We start from the raw sequence: 15652 nt of genomic DNA, 5'->3' as shown, positions 1-15652 counted from the left end.
AAAAGCGAAGCTAAACGGATTGGACTAGTCATCAACACGTCGAAGACGAAGTACATGATAGGAAGAGGCTCAAGAGAGGTCAATGTGAGCCACCCACCACGAGTTTCTATCGGTGGTGACGAAATCGAGGTGGTTGAAGAATTCGTGTACTTGGCTCACTGGTGACCGCCGATAACGATACCAGCAGAGAAATTCGGAGACGCATAATGGCTGAAAATCGTACGTACTTTGGACTCCGTAAGACGCACCGATCGAATAGAGTTCGCCGCCGTACCAAACTGACTATCTAAAAAACGCTCATTAGACCGGTAGTCCTCGACGGACACGAGACCTGGACGATGCTCGTGGAGGACCAACGCTGTTCGGTTCCGCAAAATTCACTCATTGGCCAATAGAAAATTTCCTCGGAAAAATGAAGGCAGCCTTAACCCGCAGCTGCTTCGCTGGTCAATTCGCTACATCCGCCGTGCTTATGTTTTTACGATTTGAAGAAGAGGCACTATACGAGGTACTTACTGTTGAGTTCGAAATACGTATCTGTCAAAGGTACAATCAAGTAGTGGAATTAAATGGAATTGTACGAACTCGTATTATGATAGAGCACAAAAGAAAACATACGAACTATGCTACGATGATTCAAATGGATGATTCAACTCAGAAATAATTTTGAAGGTTACTGTCTCTTATTTAGCTGAATTGACTTTTTTCAAGGTGGGTCTATACTAGGGATCCTATAATGATCCCCAGTCTATACTATTGTTGGAAGCGTTCTTTCAAAAATAATATCCAGCGGCATTTTTTTTTGAAAAAGAGTTTTCCCGTAAATTTTGTTTAAACGGATTTTTCCTTTATTGATCATCGATAAATATCTACAGGACTAAAAATAAAATGCAAAAATCAAAACAAAAAAACTAATAAGGGAGGATTAGAAACAAGCAGCACAGCGTGACTAATTTAGGCTTTCAGCAAATACACGCTAAGAATAAAAACAATATTTTAGAGCCCGATTAAAATAAGTGTAATAGTTAATCTGTTGTAACGTTGCTATTGTACTAGCAAGCAGACGACCAAACAAAAAATGGGGCGGGCAAGAAGAAGGTTCGTGTTCGGAAACATTGCATGTTTTTGTATCCCACTAGCAGCCGATTGGCAGGGCCCAGTATTCGATAACTTTCCTATAATGCTAGGCTATACTCTTAGTGCTACAGTTAGTACGATACCATTGTATTTCGTTCATTCCCGCTTGCTCGCGCATTCGATTTTTACTTAAACTAAAAACAATCATGATTGCTTGTCTCGATTTGTTTTGAATTTAGTTCTTTTTCACAGATACGTTACCCAGATTTTTGCTCCATTTTTATACACAGATCAGTCTAAATTGTGTTTTATTTGCGTATCCGATCCAATATGTTTCAATTGGATTAGGACGCTCCCCAAAAAGTATATATAAATAAAGTTTTTTTTTGTATACAGAACTCCGAAATAAAGCAAAAATAAAAAATATACAATCAACAATTTATCTAACACTAGAGATTAAAAAAAGCTTGAGTTTTATACGAAAAAATAGAGATAATAATTTGATTATTATTGCTGCTGAATTGAATCGCTTGGCGCGAATTACATTCTGCCTTATTGAACTAGCATAGTTTTCCTATAGATAATATAAATGTATAGCAAAACGTAACGAGTAGAAAAAGTACGGCTCGCTCTCTCTTTCTTTCTGTCTATCTATCTCGGCCTCGATCTCTTTTTGTATACACCCAATCACTCGGCTAGTGCATAAAATCACTTGAACATGATCCGGACGTTACCGTTCGGGAGCTTCTTCATCATGTTCCAGACTTGTATCCGAGTCATGCGCTCGATTGAAATGTCATTAATGGCAACAATTTCTTCGCCGGCCCTGAGCAAGCCGGATTTCTCCGCAGCGCCACCTACAAATTAAACAGATTTATTCGTTAGAATTGTTGTTAAATTATGTATCGCAACCATTTGCAACTTACCCATGAAGATCTTCTTGATCATCAAAGGCTTGTTTCCAGTAGGCGAATCGAATCCACCTTCAATAGAAAACCCAAGACCAGCACCGTCTTTTAGTATTTCCACGACCCGGCTGCCCTCGATGTGCGAGGTGATTTCATCTGAAACGAGCGATTGTGTCAATTAGCAATTACTAACTTGGATCAAGGTATTATAGAGAATTACGAATTTTGCAAACTTACCACTAGCAGGAGTGATCGAGGAACATTTTGACTCGTCAGCTGAGAGCAGACCATCTTCGGAAGCGGTTCCGTCAAAAACACTTTCCGCTGAAAAAATAAAAACCAAAGAAACACAAATGAAGGATTGATCAGTCATCTAAATTAACCAATCAAATGTAACAATCAACCCTACCTTCATTGGAAACCATATCCAGATCTAGATCAAGTGATCGTGACGCTTTGTGCTGGATCTTGATCTTCCTCTCGTAATCGGGAATTTCGTTTTTCTCGGCCAATGAGCTGAGCGATCCCAGCGATGGCCTCTTCGTTTTGGAGAGTGTGCTGTTGTCGATGACGAGTGATTTGGACCGGGTTATCACCATGACCACTTCTGGACGAGGTGTCTGGAAAACGAAATTGAAAATATATTCTCTGTTCTGCGTCTTTATTATTGTATTGAATTTACCTTAAGTACACTTAGCGATTCTCTATGAGTCAATCCGCGCATGCTCAGTCCGTTGATGGAAAGAATGCGATCCCCTCGCCGCAATCTTCCATCTTTCTCCGCCGGGGAGTTATTTAGTATCTTGTGAATCTAAAATATAAATTACTTTATTAGGCAACAAATCCTATTAAACCACAAACATCCTAACATACCGTAATCTCCTTCGCTTCGTAATCCGAACCACCGGCCAGGGTGATGCCGATGCTCGACTCTGGCGTCTCTCGTTGAAGCACAATGACGAAGGCTTCCGGTGTCGCCAGTGGTGGGTGCGCTTCTTCAATGATCAGTTGCAGATCTTGCGGTGTGATCAGACTATGGCTGCTTCCCAGCGACGAGAAGCTGCCGTAATCCGAGGGGGTGCTTTGCAACGTTTGGGACGACCCGGAACAGTTGACCACCGCGTTGCCCAGCATGCTGTTGGTTTGCAGTGACGAAACTCCGGACGACGACGACGCCAGAGAGTCCCAGGACGAGAAACGATCGTGGTTACTGCTGTTCACGGTGGGAGCTGGAGTGGATTTGGCGACCGGTGCAGTGCTTTCTTTCGGTACGCTCTTCACCGGAGCAGGGACTACCGTGCTGCTGTTCGACTTGGCTTCGAATGATTTCCGAATTTCAGCCAGATTGAGCTTCTTTGTGTCCACCGACGATCGCAATTCACGTTTCGTAGGAGTTTGTATCTCTTCAGCGGCTTTGGAAATCTGTTCCGAGAAGGATCGTGCGAACTTCTTCACGTCCGGTCTAGCCGGCGTTTCCACTTCCTTGGCAACAATTGCCTTAGCGGCTTCATGACGAACCCACTTAGCTAGGTCCGTCATTGAGTTTGGTGACCCACTGTCTACGGATACACTCTTAGTGGCAGCAAAACCGATTTTCTCCTTGATGGCTTCTACCGGTTTCTGCATAGGAACGACTACTTCTGTCTCTACGCTTGCATCCTCTTCAACATCGGACACCACTTCAACGTAGGAAGCAACCTTGATCACCTTATCTACAATACTGTCTACCGTATCCACCACCTTGTAGTGAGTCAGCTCTTTTTCTTCGTAACCGCTCGACTTGACGCTTCCAATCGATCCCCTCGGTTTGCTCTTGGACTTTCGTCTCTCCTCTTCCTCATAACCATCAGTACTATCACCATCTTCGTACCGCTTTGCTTTTCCATTCGCAGCATCCTCGATTTTCAGGTCGCCGCGTCCGCTACGACTCTTTGCCGAGGCCAGAACATTCTTCCTGTTCATTGTCATTTCATTTGAAGATGATTTGGAAATGCGGCGACTCATATCGATGGCAGGAGTACTTCCAACCGAACTGCAGCTCGCTTGCGATCCGGAGCTCGACGTCAACGTCGAATTTGAGCTTGTGATCGAGGTGTTCGTCTCGGAGCTGAGTGTTCGCGTGAGAACGTACTTTTCGGGTGAGGAAGGTGCCACTGGAGATACCGGAGGCGAAGAGACGCGTGAACTCATCACCGAATCGCTGTCGTCGCTTTCATCCTCCGTCGTTAGACTGCGCTGATCCATGCCCTTTGGTGGTGGATAAACGAGAGATGTGCGTGGAGGTTTCGCTGGCGGGACGAGTCCCATAGGCCGCCGAAAGCCTTGTTCGTCCAGCTCGGTTTTTAAGTCCGCCTTGGGCGATGCACCGTTCAGGTTTCGGAAAATGCTCTTGTAAGTGCCACCGAGTTCTGGGGTAGTTGGCTTGGGCGCAATCATCGGTTGGAATGAGCTTGCACTCGATTTGGCAGGCGTGGGGAGTGTTGCCGTTTTACGATTGTACAAACTGTCTGGAACTTTGTTAAGTACGTTCGACGAGAGGATCTTCTCCGAGTCTTTGCTCTTGATGATTGGCAGTCCGATGATCTTGGAGTCCGGTAGCACTTCGGTTTCTGGAACTTTTTCAGGGATAACCAATCCACGCAGCTTGGACATGGACTTCTTTCGTTGCTCGAGTAGACTTGTGATAGACGACTTCCTTCTTTCTTCCACGTTATTGCTGATCGTCGCAAGACTGTTTCCGTTTGAGTACCCAGAAAAGCTGGTTGTCCTCGAGAGGTTCTTGGTATTACCAAACAATCCTCCGGTATCTAATTTGACATCCCCGTTAGAAACGCTTGATCCATTGGATGGGTTCAAGTTTTCAACGCTGTAAGCCTTTCCTAATACCACAGGTTTCGATGTTTCCAGTCCGAACTTGGTCTTGTACACTCCGGTCTCCACTGTTCTGAATTCCGAGCCAGTCTGAACGCTATCCACTTCGTCCAGGTTCTCAACACTATGGGCTTTCTTTCTCAGAGTGGCGTACGCCTCGATCGGATCTACAGCCTTTCGACTGAATCCACTTTCGCCTGAACCCAGCAGATTCTCAGAACTCTTGGTGAAATCCTTACTATACTTACGCAGAGTGGGATGGCCTTCGTTCTCGGAAATCCCGCCTGACCCTCCTCCTCCACCGGGACCATTCGAGAACATGGCAATCTTGTCGCGAACGCTTCGTTCTGACTTTTCGTCCTTGCGCCAGTTGGACCCGACCAGGCTTATCCTGGACGGAGGTTTGTTGATTTCGTGAATGTCGAATGATCGGCGGCGGGACTCCTCTCGCTGGAGCGGAAATGTGGCTGGGGAATTCTCTGACGACGCGATCACCGAGTTGCTACGCACGGGCGACGGGAAAATGGGCGGTTTCTTGAAGGTGGTTTGTTCCGGGAGTGTTTGATCCAGCGTTTTCAGGACCAGATCCTGGCGGAAAACTTTGCGAGGTACTGCTGGTGGGTGGCTTTTCGGCAAGTCCGGAATGTCGTCGTAGCTGAAAGGAGAAGATACGAACAGTTGTTTTTTATATCTACTATTGTCACATCTAATATCTTCAAAATCAGACAGATATTCAACCAGTGCCATAAGCCTGATGGATATCTGAGGCTGACAGTAACTCTGATATCGCCCGATTAACCTACCTGGAATGTTTATCTCCTTTGGCCAGCGCCATCGCTGACCCGACCACTGTCTGCGACTGTGTAACGACGGTCATCCCGTTCGGTGTCGGTTCGCTGAAGTTTGGAGGAAACTCATGCCCGTCCGGTGGCAACCGTGAGAACGCTGGTGGCACTACTTTGCTGATGCTGTTACTGCTGATGAGGATCCCGGTTGTCGATCCTCCGGTCGACTGGTGCACGGTGCTGGCGATGGCAGTCACTGTCGTCGTCGTTGTCACCACATTGTTCAGCTGGTCCATACTCGTGACGGTCTGGTCAACGGTTCCCAAGTCGTTGCTGTCGATGTCGTCGCGGGGGCTGGCGGCGGTGTTGGTGCTACTGTTGTTGGCAAGAAGACTGGCACTAGTCACTGCTGCCAACTGCGAGGAAGAATTGGTTGGTTCTGTAACGGAAAATAAAGAAGAAAAGACGACATGAGAAATATGATCGGAGCTATTAATTTTAATTTGTTTTGCTAAAGAGTACAGGATTTTGCGAGACACTCAATTCGATTCATGATTGCGGACGGTTGCGCCACTGACCGACAGCGTCCGCGTTTCAGGTCGTGGATTGCGCGTGGGAGATTAATCATCAAAGCGATCAACAAAGCGCGCGCGCACTCGCAAAAGAGGTGATGGGTTTCAATTACACGAGACACTTTAAAAACATGCTTGTTCGATGCACAATATAGGGTGTCCCGAAAAAAAAATCTCAATGTTCGTCAAGGAAAACCAACAGAAAAAAGTGACAATTTTTTTAAATTAATATTTTAGATTTATTGGATCTTTAATGTTAGTTGATTTAAAAAACGCACTATATGTAGGTGAGTATTTTAGGTCAGCAAAAGGCAATGCATTTGTTTCCATACTTGAAGGTTATTCCAATCCCTTTTTAATATAGGGAGCACCCTGATTTAAAGATCAAAAGCGCTTGTTTCCCATATGAATATGATTCAATAGATATGTCTATCTCGTAGCCATCGTCATCGCCTTATGGTCATGCATTCATGCCACGTAAGGCACGTCTCTCTCTCTTCGATCGGACTAGATCTTGTGTTGCAAGCCCCGCACGTTGTTGGCTGCGCAAAAGTCCGCTCGTTTGTCACATTATTCGTGGAATTGTCAGTAGAACGCGTCATTGCGAATCAATTGTTCCCATGCAACTGATTTTATTTACGGTGAGCGCTGATCTCCGGGTCAGCGCAAATTAATAATTCTTCCTTTATGGAGGCAATTGCATTGCATGTAAACAAATTTCACCCTTGGCGGCGAGTCGTGCTAAATTGGTTTCATGATGTTGTGGAGTCAAGGAAAAGGTGTAAGATATATCCGAGCGTTGGTGCAGTAATTGAAAAGGTATTTAAATTTTACAATATTTTGATAATATTATTCTAAGTGGTATTCTAGACTAACATTAGAAGCATAAGTATTAGTACGCTAGAGGCGCAGATATTCCAGCAAAGTCAAATGGGGAAATGATTCGAACAAATCAAATTCGTAAAAACTTTTCCGAAACTTTTCTGTAAAAACTCTGTTGAAATCCGGAGAATTTCTTTCGTAATTTCGGAAACATTCCCGGATCCCTGACCTTTGTGGGCGAACGGATTTTTAGACCAAACGACCAAATTACACTTTAGGTCAAATCGTTTTAGAACTTATAACCGTTTCGGCTAAACGTTCGATTCCCAAATTCGTTCGATTCGGCAAAATGGCAAAAAGATGTTTGGCTGGAAGTGTCATTTCGCCGAAAATGTAGCTCGAATGAGCATGTCCTTCGGCCAAAAAATAAATGTTGGTCATTTGGTCGAATAGGTCATTTGGCTAAAATGGTCGTTTGGCGGAAAATGCCGTTTGGCCACACTTGTCACCATTTTTGACCATTTTACCAGTTCAATAAACGACATTTGAGGCTGTATGCTAAGCTTTCTGTCAAAAAAGCACCATTAAGAATTTGAACCCTAATTTTAACGTTTAATTGTTTGGAAACTTTGAAATTTTTGTTTATATCTTTATTTACGAGACTCTCAGCCCTGGGTTGGCTTGCCTCGCATCAAATTTAAGAATATTACATTCCGAAAACTCAATTTCATTGAAATCATTATATATTTTTCCCACAATTAGAATTTGCAATCATGATCATGACAATACTTTGACTGTTTGATGTTTATAACGCAAATGACAAATGTCTCTCCATTCTTTCTTTTTGGAACTGAACTGTCCACGTGGTTGAAGCAGCCACCTGGCACGACGCCATGTTTTTGACATCTCAAAGTAAAATTTATGGTAGTATTTGTGTTGTTTACCAACATCTGATTTGATTCCCATTGGGATCCAAAAATGTCAGTGGGGAGCAGTCGTTCAACAAGTTCATTGTCAAGTTCATTGTGCGACATATGGATGACACCCACCTGGGTTGAAGGGGTTCTGGTTATGTCACTTAAAATGAACATTTGACTGATTGTTAACCACTGGAACAGGCTAAGCTTGGAAGATGAGCGTTACTCGAGGAAATAACGGAATCTCCAATAAAATGTTGATTATAATCACCAGCGGCGCGAGACAATTATCTTTTCTTAATCACCAACACGATTGCACTGCGAATGCAACATAAACAATTCCGAGGGTGAAAATGATATAAAACGAACAAAGGCATAGACAGTACCTTGTGCAAGTAGGAGTCTGAAGAATTGAGCAAATAAGTTGAACATTCTTAAGTTTAAACCATGGAATCGAGTGTAAAATAGTTTCAATATAAAGTTTGCTCATTTTTTCTCTATTATATCATGATTGTATCATGTTGCATTACTGATTGATATGGACGTTTTGCATCATATTCTCCTGAAAAAACGAAAATAATCAAAATTCGCGCAAAATGCAAAATAAATCAGTATTGGGGTAATTTGACACTAGGGGATAAATTTATCCCCCAAAAAATAACGAACAGGCAAACCTGTCAAAGTCCATAGTAAAAAAATTGAGTGACTGTGCCCTGGTTGCCATTAACAGCCATATAATTGTTATTTTCATGTCAACGAAAACTGGTTTAAGAGGTAATGTTTGGTTTTCATTCATTTTAATTCTAATTTTTCTTATAGTTTTCAGCATTTATTGGAGGTGGTTCAACAAGATATACTTGTGATGAAAGTTCTGCTACGTTGCACTAAATTCGCATGCACTGGCAACTTTCGTTATAATTTTTCAAGGCTTCCACGGATCTGAAAAATGTATCCGCAGTACAAATAGCATAAAAGCATTCACCGCTACAAACCAGGGAAAAGGAGGTATTTTGGTGCAAATTCCTCTTGGTGGTCCAAAATAAGAGCACCCGTAAGGGTGGTCCAAAATACATCCTTTACCCCACCACGTGACGGTCAAATTTTCAAAATTATCAAAGTAGGTTTTTTGCAGCAGGTATGTTTGTCTTAGGCGACTATCTGACGCTTATTTTCGGTTGCGACGAAAAATAAGCGGATGAGTAGATTTCTTATGCGCGGTAAATGATAGGCAAAATTTGTAAAATTGACACGTTGACTGTGTATGTGCAGTAACCAATGCAGATACTTTCTGATACTAAGAAGAATTCTGAGCAACGGATGTGAATGCTTTTCCAACTCAAGAAAGTTTGCAAAATGTTATTGAACCCTTAACCTTTCTATCTATTTTATTTCACGACTAGCGAATAATATCCAGCTTTTCCCGGCTGTTGCGAATGTCACATTCTTAACTATTCGCAGCGGCGCAATCTAGATCAATTTCCTTGCGAATGTTTTGCTTTCCTAAACAGCTGACCATAAATTGTATTCTAATGATGTTTAACCTTTACCCGTTGAAATTACCATTTTTGACGTAAACTACGTCTAAGGGGAAGACTCAGATACAGGGTGTAAAACTGAAATTTACAAATTCGAGATCGTCACGAAATTAGGATAGATTCCAAATGCTAATAGCGTCTTCATCTTACGATTGATTTTCATGTCGCTTATCAATCGATGCGGAAACTCTCCAGCAATTTGCCTATTCCATTGATACTATTGACTCTTACCGTTAAACTATTGAAAACGTTATTTCTTACAAAACCCGGTGAAAAATTCAGAAATAACCAATCCCTTCCATACATCCCCAACACGGACATCAGATTGGCCCACTGATTCGTTTTCCTGTTATAAAAAGCCCCGTGATTCGCGTTCGCGCGTCATTTTCATTCTGGATTTAATGGAGAGCAGACCAGGGCGTCCAGAGGAGGTCCCAACGACAACGGCTGTCGCAGCGGTGGTGGTGGCAGTAGTAGTACATCATTTACATCCGTGTTTCAAACAGCATCTTCGGCGGATCTGCCAATCAACGGCGTCCGTAAAGCCAAATCATCGGATGGCGGTCGCGCAGTCCAGTAGTTGCTGTTAGTGAGGCACATAAGTGGAAATGAATCGGTTCTTTTCAGGACCACCATTATGTTTGGGAGGAAGGATAAGTTGAAATAGGTTTTCTAAAGTGCAACCGCTAGGAACAGGAAAATTCTTCAGTGAAATTTTCTTGTGATATTCTGAGTTCGGTTGTATGATTTAAAAAGTTGATATTAGACGAACTTTCTTCATAGAACAGAGCATAATTGTTTGGCTTCGGTAGTGGAATCATATCATTAGTACCGGTCCGAGCATCGGATGTCGACGGATGATTGCTACAACAATTTATTCACTAATGTGGCGTTTGCAACGATTTGGATGTTGTCGGCAAAAAATGAAATTTTCCCGCGAGACTCGAACTTTGTTTTTTTCTATTGGTGATTAAAAATGAAATCGGTTCCGAGACAACCCTTTTTCTAAGTGCAAATCATAATCGTTTGGCAACGGGACAAAGCTACCGACGGTAGTAGAATTTTAAGCACGTGCCAGAAGGAGACGATGCAATAAATTTATTCGCATTATGACTTTAGAAAATTCTGTGGCGTCAGTATTCTGGTGGTTGCTATAGATTTTTTTTCACTATGCCAATTTGCCTGTTGTCGGTAGAAAGTGAAGTTTACACGCAAGATTCTGACTTTGGTTTTGTCGCTATAAGTGATTTTAAATACGCATTATTGAAGATAAATCGTTTTTTTTAGAAAATCGTCGTTTGTTTTAGAGGAAGTTGATCCGAAATTAATTCTTTTCACAACGGCGACGGTAGACTATTCAGTCATAATAATTTTGTCGGTAATGGAATCATAAGCGCGTTTCGGTGGAAGACGCTGCAATTAATTTTCGATCGGAATGGATGGAAGGCGTTTCAGCAGTAAATTATCGCTTTGGCTGTCGTCGGCGAAAAGTAAAATTTTCTCGCAAGATTCTGACTATGGTTGACGTTGCCACCATTGCAGAAATGTGCTCTACCACAGCCGCCGTAGCGAAACAGGCAAGAAAATTTCATCTGAGTGTTGGTGATGCTGACGAGGTTGGCCGCACGACTCATACTGTCAGCGGGAATAAATTTTCCGGTAGGAGTTCCGCCAATGCCGATGGAGGGACCGCGGTCTGCTCTTCGCGACATCTCGAACGAAATGGCTCGCGCGCGCGGTAAAGCTGCTTTCTTGTAATCAATAAAGTTAAACATGTAGCCACGCCCCTTGTGTGTAACGATTACACAATACTTGCACTCATGCCGATTATCAAAGTGGCGGGACTAATGGGCTTTCTTTATTTATTATAAGGGCCGATGCCCACGTAGCGTTTTTTCAACGCTGCGTGCACGTGGCGTTGAAAAAACGCAGGTGTGCATTGGTGCGGCGACGCTGCGTTACCGCTTTTTCCCGACGCACACATGCGTCCTTTTAACGCCGTGTGCACGCAGCGTTGAAAAAACGCTACGTGAACATCGGCCCTAAGAAAACTACTTTCGACCGCGCGCGTGGCATTTCATTTGAAATGCATTAATGGGAATTAAAAGGTTCTTCTCAGGGCCACCATTTTATACAAAGGAAGATTGAGGCGAGACGAATTTTATTCAAAGTTATTCAAATTATCCGCTTGACGACGCCATAAAGTTGCCGTCCGTAGCAGAATCACAAATGCACCCCGGAGGGTAAGCGCGCGTCGTAAAATTTTATTTCTAGATTTTGATTTGGTTTTGTTGTTGTTAGTGTTTGAAAAGGCGCTTCATGGAATATAATTTCATAAAAGAGTAGGTTAAACCAAGACAAATTTTCTTCAATGTCAGCACCAGCAACGCTCAACTGAAACTTTATCGCAACATTCGGACTATCGGTTGCCTGTTTCGCTTCTATGGCGTCTTTTGCGATCGTGGCAGCAACGCGGTGGAGTACATTTCTGGCAAACAGTGGAGGCAGCTCAAGCCACAATTTTCTTGCAAATCCGAACGAAATACGCATTATTGGAAACTAATCGGTTCTTCTCAGGACCACCATTCTATACAAGGGAAGATTGAGCCGAAACGAGTTTTATTCAAAGTGCAAATTAATCGCTTAACAGCAACAGAAAGTTTTCGTCGGTAGCAGCATTACCAGCGCGCGTCAGAGGGAGACGCTGCATTTAATTCACATGGATGGCATCAACAGCAGTCAAGTAAGACTTTCTCTCAAGATTCTCATTTGGTTTTGCTGATGTTTGTGCTGATAATGGCATCCAGTGAAATTTGCTCGCCAGACTTTGAGACTGAAATTTGATGGTGTCAGTATTGGTCCGAGCGGCGGCCGTCGGTAACAATTGACAATAATTGAATATGATTGCGTCGAAAAGTGAAGCTCTCAAGATTCTGACTTTGGATATAAATTGGAATATATTAATTGATTAATATCATTGCACCACAAGGTTCTTCGTAGTTTACGTCGGGCGCTCGTGTCTTGTACACAACCCCTCTGATTTTTCATACGTTAATGAACGATAGTCTTCCATTCACTTGTTCGCTTATTTACTTAGTAACTTACTTGCTCACTCACTCACTCACTTGCTCAATCACCTTCTGACTCACTCCATTACTCACTTACTCACTCACTCATGCACGTGGGAAATCTGCACCCTCATCAACTAGCATTTTGCTCGGATTCTACATACAGTCATATATATTTATTATACGATGGACTGTGGTCGCTTTTTACGCAATTTGTTTTTGGTTGTTTTTGGCACTTGGAACATATAACATATAATAAAGCTTTACGCTCGAAAAAATCTAAAAAAAATCAAGAAAAAACTAGGTGAAATTGAAAAAGTCGTGGAATTTGAGGTGACCGAAAAATTGATTGAAAATCAACCGCGTAAAAAGCGAGCTCGGTGTATATAAAGGTCATGTTACCCTTATAACAGTTTTTATATAACAATAATCAAAAAAACAAAGTAATTTAAGTGGTTTCAACAAATAAAATAGTTTATTCCGGCAAGATTGGCAAAATACCCCTATGTGCGACTTTGGCAATGTCTTCATCGTCGATGTGCATCCAATTCGGTTCGATAAGCATATACCGTGGGGCATCGAAATCCGTACACTTAAGCACCTTAGTATATGAAAAAGTCATTAGAAAGTAGGAATCGAATGTAAATAAAACATTTGTCATCGACACAGGAGCATGAAGGCTTCTACTTTTGAACTGTTTCACATTTACTCATTAAAAACTACGAAAAACATCATAAAATAAAGAATTAAATCAACTACTCCTGACTCGAAATCCGTCCACCGTGGACGGATTTCGAATCAAAGGATCAAAATCCGTACAGCTATTTGTTAACTAAATATTTAAATTGAAACAGTCTGATTGACCGAACTACCACTGTAAATCGTTCGATACACACCTTGAGAAGGGATCCCTTTGATTTGTGTTCCGCTGATCTTATGTAATGATTCGCAATAAGCAATAAAAACACAGTTACTTTTGGTGCAATTATGTTCTACCCGAAAACAAAATGGCGGCACAAACTCCGCGTTTGATGGTTGGAGATTTGTTTTTGATTTTTGTTGTTTTAATTTTAAAGCCTTCTTTTCATTTCTGTGCCCTAAAAGGTTACTGCCAAGAATCTGAACAGGATAAGATTAATTATTTCTACATTAACTACTTTTAACCCCCTTTAATTTATTGATATCTCATGAGGTGGACGGATTTCGGTGCTGTACGGATTTCGGTCCCGCACGGTACGCATCATAAAAACCCCATTTTTCTTGAATACAAGATGCTCAAGGTACTCCAAAACGTTCTGGAGTTCAGCTAACGGTATCTACCGGAATGATCAAGGCTTTTGCAATATCCTCATCGTCGGTATTTACCCAATCTGGTGTAATAAGCATATGATCCTAATTTCCATGAACATGAAATCCAATGTCCAAGGTGCTCCAAAATGATCTTGAGTCAAGATGCACAATGACAATGAGTTTAACCTGCGATTTGTTCTGCGTTCACGGACTTGGATTATCAAGTAGTTCAATCTGTTTTCAGGACGTTTTTGTGATCCTAAAAGGTCTGTGTAGCTTGTATGATTAATGATTGAAGTCAACTGCGATATCATATCATACACCATTCATAAGTTGGTTCATTGGATAGATCATAAGTCCGAGCTCCAAAAAGGGCCTGTAATTCAAGTATATATCGAGATGTGGAATAGAAGTTACTTAGAAAATAGATCGAAAGAAACATCGGAGTAACAGAGAAAATATTTTAAGAATGACATCAATTGTTTCACGAGTCGATATCAAGTCGTAGAACATGGAGCACCTATTGTAGCTTGTGAAAATAAAGAATGAAATCTTATCGGCGCAATGAACCTCCTGTGATGTTTAGCTCTGAACGGATACATCGTTCAGGACTTGGTTGATCGGGTAGATCGCACGTTCTAAACCCCAGGCCGGTTTGAAAAACCATAAAGGTCTGTAGAAGCTTGTAAAAGTGTTGAGTGGAATACTATCAGTTCAACGGACCTGCTGGGATGTTTAGCGATGAGCGTATGCATTTTTCTGGACTTTATTCATGTAGTAGATCGCATCTTTTGAACTCCCGGGCGTTTTGGAAGACCGAAAAGTAGCTAGTAACCATAATGAGATGAGGGAAATTCTATCGGCTCAATGGGCCTGCTGGGATGTTTAGCGATGCACTAATACTTCGTTCAGGGCTTGGTTGGTCGGGTAAATCGTATGTTCTGAACGCCAGGCCGTTTGGGAGACCCTGAAATATATTACATTAATTCAAAACTCAATAATTTCATATCTTTTGATCACATAAATATTTTTGGACATATTCTCAGATTTGGACATTTTGTTTCTAGAGATATTTTTTGATGAATTTGAGGATATGTACTCCAGAACAGTTTGGACGGCCTATGGCATCCGAAAAAATCATTTCAACACCTTTTTAGTTCTTCCTATATGTACTAGTTTTAGCGGAAAAACACAAATCTGTACGTCAAATCCTATACTAGTTTTGGCAGGATCGAGCAGAAAAACACAAACCTGTACGTCAGGCTAAGTCAAGGGCTTTGAGCCTACACGCGAAAACCATTCCGGGGGTTTCTTGGATGGTCGAGAACATATACTATGAACGCACTTTATTCTTTTTACCACTAAGAGCATGTAGCATATGTAAAAAGACTGGCTGATCTTTGTTTGCGAAACGCCTTAATTCTAAGGAATTCCTTAATGATCAGAAACATATACTGTGAACATATTTTAGTTTTTTCATCACTTAGAGCATGTACTATATTTGAAACAGACTGATTGACGTTTGGTTACGCGTGTAGACCCCTCCCGAACAGCACACATGTTGCACAAAAGTTACTGTAACTCCTATTCAACCGAATTTAGTTACATTTGAGTTGCTGCAACTAAATTAGTCTAGATTGTGCTGCAGCTTCAAGGATTTCTTGGATGGCCAAGAACACATATTGTGTGAACGCTTTTAAATCTTGGTATCACAAAGCGTATCTACTATACTTGAAACAGGCTTGCTGATCTTTCGTTACGCCTATAGACTCAAAGGTCTTTACTCCAGGGAATTCTTGGATGGCCT

The 15652-nt window shown here is 42.0% G+C and overlaps 1 protein-coding gene across 5 annotated transcripts in view; it reads right to left on the bottom strand.

The window, feature by feature from the left end:
• Positions 1–825: 825 nt before the first annotated feature.
• The window catches only part of LOC134225386 (pro-interleukin-16), a 507460-nt gene continuing 492633 nt past the window's right edge, over positions 826–15652 (bottom strand). For all 5 annotated transcript variants that reach the window (XM_062705408.1, XM_062705404.1, XM_062705407.1 and 2 more), the window contains 7 exons: positions 5660–6080; positions 2859–5511; positions 2668–2796; positions 2395–2605; positions 2223–2309; positions 2004–2141; positions 826–1934 (listed from right to left, as the gene is read on the bottom strand). In XM_062705408.1, the coding sequence (XP_062561392.1) occupies positions 1786–1934; positions 2004–2141; positions 2223–2309; positions 2395–2605; positions 2668–2796; positions 2859–5511; positions 5660–5937 (3645 nt within the window). In that variant the 5' untranslated portion in view covers positions 5938–6080 and the 3' untranslated portion in view covers positions 826–1785. The remainder of the gene's footprint in view (positions 1935–2003; positions 2142–2222; positions 2310–2394; positions 2606–2667; positions 2797–2858; positions 5512–5659; positions 6081–15652) is intronic.

The sequence above is a fragment of the Armigeres subalbatus genome, chromosome 3, assembly GCF_024139115.2.
Source record: "Armigeres subalbatus isolate Guangzhou_Male chromosome 3, GZ_Asu_2, whole genome shotgun sequence".
NCBI classification, from domain to species: domain Eukaryota; kingdom Metazoa; phylum Arthropoda; class Insecta; order Diptera; family Culicidae; genus Armigeres; species Armigeres subalbatus.
The sequence above is the reverse complement of the archived record's forward strand: the minus strand, read 5'-3'. Positions and strand labels throughout refer to the sequence as shown.